At 44.5% G+C, this 14,069-nt stretch overlaps 1 protein-coding gene across 1 annotated transcript in view; it reads right to left on the bottom strand.

The window, feature by feature from the left end:
• The window catches only part of LOC107106192 (cadherin-8-like), a 299,351-nt gene that overhangs the window by 279,645 nt on the left and 5,637 nt on the right, over positions 1 to 14,069 (bottom strand). Inside the window, exon 2 of the mRNA XM_015406302.1 lies at positions 5,341 to 5,635. Coding sequence (XP_015261788.1) covers positions 5,341 to 5,635 — 295 coding nt within the window. The remainder of the gene's footprint in view (positions 1 to 5,340; positions 5,636 to 14,069) is intronic.

Here is a 14,069-nt window from a genome sequence, read left to right on the forward strand (position 1 = left end):
CACACACACACACACACACACACACACACTCACACACACACACCAATGCTCCCTCTAAGCTGTGGAGTCTTGTGAGCAAAAATTCTACTTTGTGAGCAACTGGCATTAAACCTGTGAGTGAGCGATTTGGCTACTGCATAAATCAGTTTGCTCTGGAGCCCTCCTTCCTGAGCTAAGACAAGAATGGGTGAGCAGGAGGCTAAACAACTGTGAGCTAGCTCATACTAACTCAACTTAGAGGGAACACTGTCACACACACAGAGACCTTTATTGGCATTACAGCACAAATCCAAATAAAATACACTGGAATCTGTGGTCAGAAAGAACACCTCATCCTAGAGGCCTGGTTTGCTACATGTGCAACTATTTTGCTCTTATTTGAGGCTAAAAGCATAAAGGCAGCAGGACCGTCTCTCCCTATATGTACCCCGAAGAGCTTTGCGCTCGTCAGAACAACATCTTCTGGTAATCTGGCCCCAAAGACATCCACTTAGACTCGACCCGAGCCAGAGTCTTTTCAGCTCCAGCTCCAGCTCCAGCCTCCTGGGAAACTCTTCCAAGTGAGATCAGGGCCCTGTGAGACTTATTACAGTTCCGCAGGGCCTGTAAAACAGAGTTGTTCTGTCAGGACTTTGGCTGAGGCAGCGAGTGTCCAATTACACCGAACTCCCAGGCTCTAATTCGCCCCTATGCTGTGCACAATGTAAACCTGTGCCATAGGTGGAGGCTCTTGCCCACTTGCTCAATACGTTGGCTCTTTTTGGACACATATACAACATGCACCTGGGAGCTTTGTTAAATTATCAGTTCACCATGATGTGTTATGCTAATCTGGGTTTTATAGGTTTTTAACCGTAATTATGTTGAAGTTGTTTTAACTGTTTTATTTGCCTGTTGTAACCCACCCAGATCCCACTAGCAGGAGAGGGCAGGATAGAAATCCAAATAATAAATAAATAAATATGTCTCCCAGCCTGACTTATGCTTAGGGTTGCCAGGTCCGTTAGAGACGCTGGCTGGGAGGGGGGGGGTTCCGGGAGCTGAAGCGTCACCCCCAACATGCTGATGTCACTGGAAGTAGCATTGGAAACCATGCCTATGTCATCCAGAAGTGACGTCAACTCATCAGGGGTGGCACTCTGTTTTGGGAGCAAACATCTATGGTAAAATTGAACTCAAACCATAGAGTTTTGCCCACGTCACTTCAGGTGATATAGAAACGTTGCACAATGTTGCTTGGGGGGGGGTTCTTCCTTCTTGCCAGCTGGCAGGCAGTGGGCAGGAGCCCACAAAACCAGGCTACCCGCCTCCACCAACTGGGGAATGGAAACTGTAAATATGCCATAGTGTCACTGAGAGTTAAAATAGGAGGGATGTTTCAGGGAAAAAGGTGGTATGAACTAGTAATACGGTAAGTAAATAACCAAACACTGTGAACTGAGATGAACCCAGCACCTTTGAAGTTCTACTCCAGGGCAGAGGTCATTTCGGGGGGAACGCGGGGGAACACAGTTCCCCCGGGGGATGTGCAGGGGGCGGGGCACATGATGAAGCCCTGCCCCTGCTTCCGGCCACCCTGCTTCCAGCCCTCATTCAGCCAGGAGGAGGCAGGAGAAGAGGGAGGGTAAGTTGCTTCCTCCCCGCCTCTCCCCACCCCTGCCTGCCTGGGGCCAGGGAGGGCCTTGGCGGGGCTTCCTCGCACTCCCGCTGGCCTTGCAGGTCCACCGCCGGGCCCCTGATGTCAGGGGGTGTGGCATATGCTAATGAGTTATGCTAATGAGTTCCCCTAGCTCTTTTTCTACGAACTGACCACTGCTCCAGGGCAAGGCCCAGTGAGTTTCTTAGGCCCAAAGAGGCCCTCTCAGAAGTAGAGAGAGGCCCAGGCCACCTCCCCTTAATAAAAAAAATAAAGATAATGGCCCACAAAAACAAAACAAGACAGCAAAGTAAGAGTGAGAAATAGAAAGTTATGAACATTCTCAAATGCCAGGTGTCAAAACTTGAGCCCTTCTCTGAGCTTGAGGCCCCAGGCACACTACCCCGCCCCATTGCTTAAGCCCACATAGACTCTCTTGACTCTCTTGCTCCCTCAGCTTTTTGCCCCATGTCAGCTTCTCCTTCTGAAGAACATTTTGCCTGTGCACAATCTGCATGTGCAAGTGAGTATCTTCAAGCTCCTGTGCACGCTTCCTTTTCTCACCTTGCTCTCCTCTGTGGCCCTGCAAGTCCTTCCTGGTCACACTTTTGTTCTGTGTTTCCTTTTCCCCATCATAGGGTGCGTTCAGACAGACACCTAATACCACAATTAGTCCAGCTCTAATTTGATCCCGTTTTTTTTTAAATCCGGCATTGCACAACCAGACAGCTCCCCTTACCGTGCGCATACTCTGCAGTGGATTGTTTAGACGGCATCCACCTGAAGGAGCCACGCGGTTGGGTTTTTTAAAAAAACAAACTGTTTGCACATGCGCATCTGCACCTCAACCAGTGTTCCCTCTAAGCTGAGTTAGTGTGAGCTAGCTCATAGTTTTTTAGCCTCTGGCTCACACATTTTTGTCTTAGCTCAGAAAGGATGGCTCCAGAACAAATTAATTTATGCAGTAGCCAAATTGTTTGCTCACAACTTTAATGCCAGCAGCTCACAAAGTAGAATTTTTGCTCACAAGACTCCACAGCTTAGAGGGAACATTGAACTGTCCTCAACGTGTACTTGTTTTTCCGCACATGTGTGGAGTTGAATGTTTAAAGCACCGCCACTGGTACCTCTCTCTAGGTACCTTTTTAATTAATGAAGTTCATAAAATTCACAGGCCGTTTAGAAACATGAAATTGTCAATGTTTGAGCAGAGCTCTGCGGCTGTCACGTGTTTACACATTTATGTGCATATCTGTAAGATTTTTTTTTTAAATGGCGCCCTCTTGGGATGGTTGGACATCAGACCATCCCGACAGAAGGATTGCACGCTGGAATGATCAGATGGGGGAAGGTCTGCAAGTGGCCCATCAGGAAGCGAAAACTCCAGATTTTAACTAGTATATTTTAAGTACAGCTCCAAAGCGTGGCAAAATGGGATGCTCACAGAACAGGCACATTTCCCAGATGCTGCTGTCTGGTCATGACCTTTAAATCCACCAGGCACTCATGGCGCGGATCTAAAAACCTGTCTGATCAGGACCTCAATGTCCCAAACTCACCTTTACTAAAACCTCACCTCAGCTTTCGTCTTGACTTGCTATTGCTTTGGACTTGGCATCTCAACTCATTTCACTGCATGCACACATACAGGGTTGCTACGTTTTTACCCAAATACCGGAACCCCCCATATTGCTGGTGATGTGATGACATAACTTTCTGTGTGCACTGGAAGTGATGTTGCTGCACTGCTAGGCCTCATCTTGATGCTGGTGAAGTCCTCCCATTGGCCCGGCAATCAGCAGTGGGGAATAGAGTCCAGAGGTTGGGGGCTAGTAATTCTATACATGCATGTATTTGTTTAAGTAATTATATCCCACTTTTCTTGCCACTGGTGACTGGAAATGGCTTATGGAAAAACATCCCATAAATATCATTAGACAAACAAATAGGAAATTCAGTATAACCCCACAGCTGGTCTGAGAGCTCACTGGGCTGACTCACTCAAAGTCATAGGGTGAGAGTCCTATGGGTTGGCTTCATACTAAACTGTCAATTGCCACCAGTTGCCCCTTCTTACTGCAGAACCTTCTCATGTCATTCCTCTGGGTCCTCTGTCCACCAGGCGTAGTTCCCTCTAAGCTATGTGTGTGAGCGGATGCTCATTAACACATAAAGCCCTGCTCAGCAGCAATCTGGAAACGTGCAGGGTCTTGCCCTGCCCATTGTCCATTTTAAGATTACAGCAATTCTATTCTGCTCAGGATGTAAACTGTTCCGCTCGGGGGGGGGGGGGGAAGTACCTCCAGGAGCAGTTGTTTGCTGAGGTCAGTGGGCTGCACTCGGAAAAGGGGAAGCAGGAAAGTTCCAGTCTGACATCCAACAATCTGGATCCAGTCCTCGGCTTCCTGTTATTTGGGTCACACCAAAAGGTTCACACCTCTGGTCATGCTCAGACTTTAATATCAGGAAGGGAACTTGAGGCTCAGCCTTAATCTTCTAAGAAATAGGGCTGCCAGATCCCCTGGTGGGGGGGTTGCCCGTTTTAGGCCCCCCCGATCCACCGGCCCGGATCCGACCAGTGAGGGAACCCCACCCCCCAAGTGCCTGGACTGGGCACGTCACTGGGAGGATGTTCTAGCATTTGGCCTGAAAACTCTATGGTATCATAGAGTTTCTAGTTGAATGCTAGAGCGTCCCCTTGGTGATGTGCCTAGTGTGATGACATCACTTCAGGGTGATGTCATCTCCAGAAGATGCTGGGAGAAGAGTTTCTCCCCCAGCCAGAAAAAGGTAGGGACCTGGCAACCCTAAGAAGAAAGTCTCCAGAAAAGCATGTGCTCTATTATTAAAGTATGGTCCCCACCCTACTGATGTTTGAATCAGTTAATGACCATCACCTTATTTTATTCCTCTCTACCTTTTCAAGGTTCTTTCTTCTACATTTCTGCTTCACCTGTTCCTGGTCAAATGGCTAATTCATTAGACCCGCTCAAAGTTCTCACCATCCATTCCCCGATAGAACATCACTGTTTTTAGCTTTTCAGGCTAATTACCAGTACAGGGGAAAATAAATATGTAGCCACATATCACAAGTGGCACATCTGTGGAGAAGATTGCACACAAAGAGACAATTAAGCATCAGCAAGATAACAAGATACCAATAGGATTAAAGTGGCGTGCTGGAACACATCTTGATAAATATGTCTCAGAGACAACATTCTAACCACACAAGGCCACGAATGGAATACAAATACAACTCACTGAAATCATTATAGAGCAATGAAAGAGGGGAAAAAAATCCCCTATAATAGCTAGTCATTCAGAGTGGCTGAAACCATGAGAGTTTTGTGTGCAAATGCAAGGTATGGTTGTAAAGTGCCATCAAGAGGCAACTGTCTTATGGAGACCCCTCAAGAGGTTTTCCAGGCAAGGGGTGAACAGAGATGGTTTCTCACTGCCTGCCTCCATGTAGTGATCATGGACTTCCTTGGTGGTCACCTGTCCAAGTACTACTAAGGGGCCACACTGCTTAGCTTGCAAGATATGATGAGATCAAGCTAGCCTGGGCCATTTTGGTCAGGGCCAAAGGAGAGGTAGGAGTGAAATCAAGAACTGTATCTTTTGTTTGGTGGACAGTTTGCTCTGAGGATACTGAACAACGTTTAAACTGGGTCTCACAACGGTACTTAGGCTTGCATACATACCCACGATGGACATTTCTGGAACAGTTGCATGATATGGACCGTCAACAAACTCCGGAGCATTGTCATTGATGTCCTGAACCTTAATGATGAATTCTGAAGGAGGCTCCAGGGGTTTGTTTGTATCCCTATCGACTGCTTGGGCCGTTAGCGTATATTCAGCTTTTTCTTCCCGGTCAAGTCTTTTCATTGCATGTATATCACCTGTCTTGTCATTGATCACAAAGATAGTCCCTGCTCCGTCACCTGAGAGGATGTACTTGATCTTGCTGCTTCCGGGATCCAAATCCGTGTGTAGCTGAAATGAGAAATAAGCATTTTAGTGATTTTTTTTTAAAAAATGTGGTGCTTGCCCATTTTTCTTTTATATGGGCTTTGCCAAATGTTCCTCTTCTCTGTTTGTGCTTTCATCCACGCTTTAAGGATCCATATCAGCTTGAACACACCAGGATAGGAAGGATTTGCATGCATACTAATCAAAATTAAATGTAATCATAGGTATAATTAGACATTTCTATTTTTATAAAACAGCTGTTTTATATATATAAACCCTCTCTTTCCTAATGTAAATGTCTTCTGATCTATTATCACCCCAAATGAACAAAAGCATTGAACATCCTAAACGAGGACATCAAAGAGGGGATGAAGCATTTAGGATATAATTTGCTTTTTAATCCATTGATTTATTTCCATACTTTGGATATTCTTTCCAGACGGTTTCTTGAAAGCAGTGGTAGGACTTTAAGGAAGATTGCTTTGCATTCAGCAAATCTGATCACACTAATTTAGTGTAATTGACAGTGTTGATAAAAGAGCCTTTCAGTTTGACTCAATTGTTTAATTGAACAATAATAAAGGGGGGGGGGAGTCATTTCCAAAAGGCTACTCCTGAAAGAGTATTTCACTGAAACAAGTTGCCAGACGGGGAAGTTCTCTTTCAAAATAAGTCAGCTTGTACGCCATCACAAGTTATTATGCAAGTCACCCTGGGCATTATGTAAGACCTGCTGGGATTATTATTAATCATTATTAATCACTTTTAGAGTATGTTCCCTGTTGTCAGGATTTATTTGTCTGATAGAAGCCAATCCCTGGATTCTAGCACTGCATTATGGATTTAAAGTAATCTCATATTGTTCTATAAATGGACAGAGCGATGGCTCAAACACCTACGTGCACATGCAAGTCAGAGCTACCTGTGGTTTCATTTTTTAAAAAAACGGAGATTTCTGAACCTAACGCTCAAATAGGGATGAGAAGATAACCACTTCCATTTCTTTAATGGCGCAGAATTCCCCCGTGCACCAAGTTCCATTCCCCCTTAATCCCATTGGAGCTAGAATAATGTCCAAAATCAATTCCTGAATTGAAAATGTGTTGCGTGCTTCAGCTTTAAGTCCTTCCATCCATGTACATGATCAGTTTCACCTACATTATTAAGACAGTTTCAGAGGGTAGCCATGTTAGACTGCAATAGAACAGCTAGATTCAATTCCAATAACTCCATAGAGACCAACAAGATTTTGGGGGTGGAAGCCTCCAAGAGTCAAAGCTCCCTTCATCTGACAAAGGAAGCTTTGACTCTTGAAAGCTTATACCGTGGAAATCTTGTTGGTCTTTACGGTCCTAGTGGACTCGACTGCAGCTGTTTTACACTATTAATGATCAAGGCCCACAAAAGAAGCAGTTGCAGTGTGTGCATGTACAATCACACCAATAATTCTTCTCTACATTGTTTTAGCAACGTGTCAGAGCACATGCACCTCCATAAGATACCCCGCCAAAGGAAACTTAATGCTGTCATATGCATGGCCATACCAAGCTTTTTTTAAAAAAATAATAAAGTATATGTTTGCATTGTTAAGTGGAGCTGAGGTGGCTCAAGTGGTTAAGATGCTGAACTGCAGGCTGTGGAAGGTCGGTAGTTCAGCAGTTCGAGACCCGAGTGTGCCGCATGACGGAGTGAGCTCCCGTCTCTAGCTCCAGCTCCTGCCAACCTAGAAGTTTGAAAGCAAGAAATTGCAAGTAGATAAATAGGTACCACTTCAGTGGGAAGGTAACAGCGTTCCGTGCGCCTTGGTGTTTAGTCATGCCGGCCACATGACCATGGAAACGTCTTCAGACAGCGCTGGCTCTTCAGCTTTGAAACGGAGATGAGCACCGCAACCCTAGAGTCAGATTTGAGCAAGGGAACCTTTACCTTTTTTACCTTGCATTGTTAATGTACAGCAGGAGGAAGACATAAAATTACATAAAGTAAATGAAAGAAGTGACAGTTGTGGCAAAGAGCACATATGCAACTTTGTATCAAATTGGGAATAAAAGGTGAACCAATGATGCATACAGGACTTTATAATTTGGAACTCCAAAATCTTGGTCGAACATCGGATGCAGGGAATTTTGGAAGTATCCATGCTTTTGAAAGGTGTTATTTTTTTAAAAAATAGGGTTGTAAAGATATAATTGAATGGCAAGTCCCCTAGCCCTCTATCCCCAACTACTAATCTTAAAGATTTGAAAAACAGACTCAAGTAGTAAAATTTATTGTGTAGCCAATGGCCATTACAATTTAAAATTTAAACAATATACAAATTAGACAACTTACAACACTGGAATTTGAATTAAATTTAAAATATAATAAGCTCTAAAATCTGCATTCAGTATTTAAATTATTTAAAATCTTAAATATAGATACCCATCTACAGAAACACATACAGACTCAAGTACATTCTTAACACTCCCATTTTATTAGGACTAAAATGTGCATTATTTTTGGCTACATTTTAACCAATGAATGTAACCAAAGTATATGTTCTACCACTCAGCCACAGTCTCCTAAAAATTGTAACTTGCACATGGCATAAACTGGGGGCAGGGAGAGTCTGGTGCATTGAAAAACTGTACTGAGGCAGCTATGCAGATTAGAGGATGTGGCTGATCACAACTGTGCTGATGTTCGCTGAGCAAACATGTCTTCTCAAAGAGGCACTGACGTCTTCATACCACATACAAGGTAGACTTTAGCAGCACACAGAAACAAGGAAATTCAGATTCAAAGTCTCTGGACTGTGTGAATGAAAGCTGGACCCACATGGAAAATCTACACAACTGCCCAATATAAAAAGGTGACTGCATGTATCGTGTTTCTTTTACATTCAACTGGAAGGCTCACAGTTTGCATAAACAGAATGTTTGAAGAGAGTCGCTCAATCACTGCATCAAACTGGCTTTCCTTCTCCCTTCACACTAATGCCAGGCTAAAATGATCATCACCTTTCTAAATTTTAAAATAAAGACCTGATATTGACTAAAATGCCATGTTTTTCTTTCTCATATGCGATGGAGAACACAGTCCTGAGATGATCTAAACAAAAGAAACACAGACTGATAGAACAAAGCGCTTGAGCGTATCAAAGTGTATTATAACATACAACAATATTAAAGCAGATACTAATACACAAAAGAATGGTAAGTTTCAGGTGAAGGTGAACTTCTATCAAAATGCAAGTGAATCCGACAAAATCCTCCGGAATGACTCTTCGTTTCGCCTCTTCATCAGAAAAATTCCTACACCTATGCTTGTCTAGTTTCATTCATACCACAGTTTGACATATCATATACAAATCTTCTCCTGGTTTTTCTACCATAAATACATTCTTAAATCAAATGTTTCACCGGGCGTGACTTAGTTTGCATCATGAACTAGGTGTAGGAATTTTTCTGATGAAGAGGCGAAACGAAGAGTCATTCCGGAGGATTTTGTCGGATTCACTTGCATTTTGATAGAAGTTCACCTTCACCTGAAACTTACCATTTTTTTGTGTATTAGTATCTGCTTTAATATTGTTGTATGTTATAATACACTTTGATACGCTCAAGTGCTACATTTGATTTAAGAATGTATTTATGGTAGAAAAACCAGGAGAAGATTTGTATATGATATGTCAAACTGTGGTATGAATGAAACTAGACAAGCATAGGTGTAGGAATTTTTCTGATGAAGAGGCGAAACGAAGAGTCATTCCGGAGGATTTTGTCGGATTCACTTGCATTTTGATAGAAGTTCACCTTCACCTGAAACTTACCATTTTTTTGTGTATTAGTATCTGCTTTAATATTGTTGTATGTTATAATACACTTTGATACGCTCAAGTGCTATGTTTTTCTTTCTAGCATCTGGCTTTGCTCAAAGCACATGAAGCTAGTTATCTGAAAACCATTCGCATGGCATTCAGCAATACTACTACAGGCTACCCCAACAAATAAGCAAATCAGCAGGTTAGCTCCACACTTGGTGACATAGTTCCCCCCCAAACCATTGTCATTTTTGTCACAGCGGGGGGGGGGGGGGAAGAAGATATCTGAAGTCATTAAGTGCAGAAATTTTGTCCCCAAGGAGCATTTCTTCAATTAGTTAAGAAGATATCTGAAGTCATTAAGTGCAGAAATTTTGTCCCCAAGGAGCATTTCTTCAATTCTATAAAATATGCATGTAAATGCAAAGTGATTGCCAAGATTCAGAGCCCTTTGCTCCTGTCAAGGTTAAAGATCATTAAGCTCATAATTATGTGGGGCCATAATGAATGACAAAGAGAGAGAGAAGATAAATGAATGTGAATTTCCACACTGGAAAAGCCTTCACAGATGTCAGAAACATGAATCAATTCTCTATACCTGTAGCCTTCCTCTTCACACTAGTTATAGAAATTGGAACTATACTCTGATCTTCCCTATTTACCCTTGAGAAATAGATCACAAAATAGATCCCCATTTCTTGCCGCTGCTCCTGAAAAAAATATTTTTTTTAAATCACCACTGTCAATGGCATGACTTCACTTCCACAGAAAACCCAGAAGTTACATCATTCTGCTCTAGGAATTGCTGGAAACACTATGGCTTTACCATAGAGTTCTCTGTAACTCTTCAGGAGGTGTGATATCATTTCTGGGTTATCCCAGGAAGTGATGTTGTGCTGTCACTCAACAATGCCCCCCATGTCTTCCCCAGACTCCTGCCAGTTGCCAGCTGCTTGCTGACCATGCTACAACCTTCTATGGCCATAGCTGGCAATTATTCATGACTTCAGGGCAATCCAGTACCACACATGTTGATGATAGGGTTGCCATGTCCTACTCAGGAAATACCTGGGGACTTTGGGGGTGGTGCCTAGCAAGGATGCGACACAATTTATATGATGTCATGTCCTGTGATGTCACTTCCAGGTCAAAGGTCAAGTGATGTCACTTCGAAAGCTCCACCCCCTTCTGATGATGTCACTTCCAGCATACTGTATCAAAACCCCGCTCCTCCCTGTGATGTCACTTTTAGGGCACTTCCCCAAACCTGTCTCTTCCTCTTAAGTCATTTCCTTCTTTCAAAATTTAAATTTAAATTTAAATTCACTGCCCTATATCACTTCCCATAAGGTCACAAAATTTCAGGGAGTCATCATTTTCACCCATGCATCAAACATAACCACATGATATCCACTAACAAAAAATTATGCTTTGCATTGAAATCATGACTGAAAACAGAAGGTGTAATTGTTTGGGTTTTTTAAAAAAGTAGCAGAAAAATCTAACTTATCCATTCCAGTCAGCAAACTGCTATATCCATTACACATTTTCGTGTTTTCTGGGTGGTGGTGGAATCCTATACTGTTCAGTTGTCACATGGTAAAAAAAACACAGGGAATCAGCTCCCGTGCTGTTCAGGTATGACATAAGCATACGGAACCTTTAACGGGTTAGGCCATCTCTAACTTTGAGAGTAAACTTTTCATAGGCTGAATTCAGATCTGTCCCAATGACGGGACTCCCACGGCCCTCCCCCCCCCCCGAAGCTGGCCACCAATCCACCACTCGAGAGCTCCACGGCAACCAGGTACACAACCACCTGGGGGCTCAGAGCATCAGGGAAGGGGTGGCAAAGGAGCCAGGCAGAGGTGTAACAACGGCACTTCCCCATAGACCACATCGCCCCGGGGCCAGCAGCTGTGAGGCAGAGGAGGAGGGGCTCCCATGGGGTACGGACAGGGATCATTTCCTGTGGGAGCGCATAGGAGCGGAGCTCCGGCAGTAAGGAGTCCAGGGGGTGGGCACATGCAACAAGCCCCACCTCCTGGTCCCAGCAGCCCTCAGTCAGGCCATGAGGAGCAAGAAGCAGCCAGGTAAATTGCAGAGTCCCCCCCCCGGCCTGCCTTCAGGTACAAGCTCTCCCTCCTCTGTGAGGGCAGATCTGTGCGTTCCCCTCCCCCCCACCATAGCTAGCAATCCAAAGCAGTCCAGTGGAGCCTAAGCGGTGGGTGTTGCCTTCTGACACACTTCCGGTGATGCCAGGGAGTGTGGCATATGTAAATAAGTTATGCTAATGAGCTCCTGCACCTCTTTTTCTATGAAATAACCCCTGGGTACGGAGATGGCCATGCCAGGCTTGCAGGCCGGTGTGAGTTTCCGAGCACGCCTCTGGGCCCAGCATCCCAGGTGCAGCTGCCCGACGAAGCAACACCCAGCTCAGGAAACGACGCCCGGCACCGAGGCCCCACTCGATGTCCTTCATTAAATGATGGGGCAGGGCAGCAGGGGGGGCTCAGGGGAAGCCTGGGGGAGCAGGGATAAAAGGAGAGCAGCACAAGTGGGCCAGGGAGAATTGCCCTGAGGTGTGCGAGCCATGGACAGAGAGAGGGAAGGCGCGCTACCCAGGAGGAATGTGGAGGTCAGGTGTGGTGCAGTAAACCCGCTTCCCCCGTTCAAGCAGAGGTCCTAGCTGATCTAGAAGACTGAGGGTTCCCAACGTGGCTGAGCTTCTCTGAAGTTCCAAGTCCAGCAACAGTGAGGGGGGGGGTGTCAGCCGAGTCATGTGACAAGATCCAAAACCACTGTTAGCTTATGAAAACAGGATTTGGCTTACAGATGATCACCCGATCCTGGTTTGCCTTAAAAAAATTGTGGTTTTACCTTTGCTTGGCCAGGCATCTCTATATTCAGGGATGAGTGCAGTGCTAAGAAACCAGCCAGGGTTAAGTCAGCATGGCTTCATTCATACACTGTACAAAGCCATAGCTAAGACTAACTTTGGTTTAGTTATCCAACTTGAAACTATGGTTTCATTCTAGTTTGAGGGACCCTAATTAACCAGTACCATGGCCTGCACTCAGTTAGGCACACTAATCAAAGTATAATTAAATTATGGCCTCATGTTATGTTTGAACTGAGCCAGAGTAATGTTGAAGGACATTCCAAAATACTCCTAAATGTTCCAGTGGCAGAATCTACCAGAAAACAACTCCTGCATAAGCCTAGTAGGAATGAAGTAGAGTGTATCTCTGGCCCCTTCTGAAGCGATCTTCTCGGGAGAATATGATCCTAGTGGATTGTACCAAGTCTGTACCACAAACGTATGCTAGAACACTCGGTGTCTTAGCGACTGTGGATCAGTGGTAGAGCATCTGCTTGACCTACAGAAGGTCCCAAGTTCAATCCTTGGTATCTCCAGTTAAAAGATCTGGCAGGCAGAGGCCTGAGACCTTGAACAGCCATTACCAGTCTGAGTAGACCATACTGACTTTGATGGCCAAGGGTCTGATTCAGTATAAGGCAGTTTCATGTGCACATGTGTTCTAAAGCTTTGCAATTCACTCTCTCTGCAGTCTCACCAAAGTCCGAGCCTTAATACTTTCCCGAAGTGATTTAAATCCTTGCTTGGGATGGCTTTTAATGGCTGACTTCTATACAGTATTGTAATATTCTAAATGGCTATGGCTATTTTATTGTTTAGATTGATAGAATTTTATTTTAAACCTGCATAAAGCCCTCTGGAGGAAGTTCATTAAAGACTGAATTAAGAAAGCTTTAGTTAAAATGACAAAATACTGCAGAGATAGAACTAATTAGTGTGGTTTGCATAAAGAGTCGAAATTCATCTTGGTGCAGGGCTTGGTGAAAAATATATGTTCTGGATCAGAAAAAGAAACAGAAATAAAGTGCTATTATTTATTTATACACATTTTTAAAAGATGTATATCTTTCAACCGGGATGTTTATGAATGAGCAATCCGAAGCCAATCTGCTCAGAAGCGTCCAATTTTTTTCAGCCTCCCAGGAAAGTGTTTTTAGGATTGCAGCCTGAGATGGTTTCTTGTTGCCTTCATTGCTAATGGGAAAATGCAGCACCAGTACAGCATGATGGAGAGATCAGTAACTAGCCCAAAGATCTGTTGTCTGACCTTGACCCAAGGACCCCCCCCCTATTTTGAAGAAAAGCTGATTTATCTCACCTGAGCCAAGAAAGAAGTCTGATGAAGTGTGCTTGCACATGAAAGCTTATGCACACAAATAACACTTTGTTGGTCTTAAAGGTGCCACTGGACTCAAGAAAGTAGCTGTTTTCACTGCTCACATGAGAGGCTTCAGTCACCAGTGCTTCAGATGTGAGCCACTGACTCACTTCCAGAGGCAAAGGACTCTTTAAGGACTCTAACTCCTGCAGTGTCTGGCTGATTTGGCTGAGACACAAACACACACTCTCCCCCCCCCCGGGTTTGGCTGCAGGCTGATTTGGATGAGACACACACACTCAGGTTCGGTCACACCAGGGGGGGGGAGGCACGGCCAAAGCGCGGCTTTTCTGAGCCGCATCAAAATAAACACGCAGTGGCGGGATCACACAGATCCCCTGAGCCGCCACTCAGTTGCTCCCTGTCATGATCAGATGCCGGGGGGGGGGGGGGACGG

Source organism: Gekko japonicus, unplaced genomic scaffold (assembly GCF_001447785.1).
Source record: "Gekko japonicus isolate JY-2015 unplaced genomic scaffold, Gekko_japonicus_V1.1 scaffold1805, whole genome shotgun sequence".
NCBI classification, from domain to species: domain Eukaryota; kingdom Metazoa; phylum Chordata; class Lepidosauria; order Squamata; family Gekkonidae; genus Gekko; species Gekko japonicus.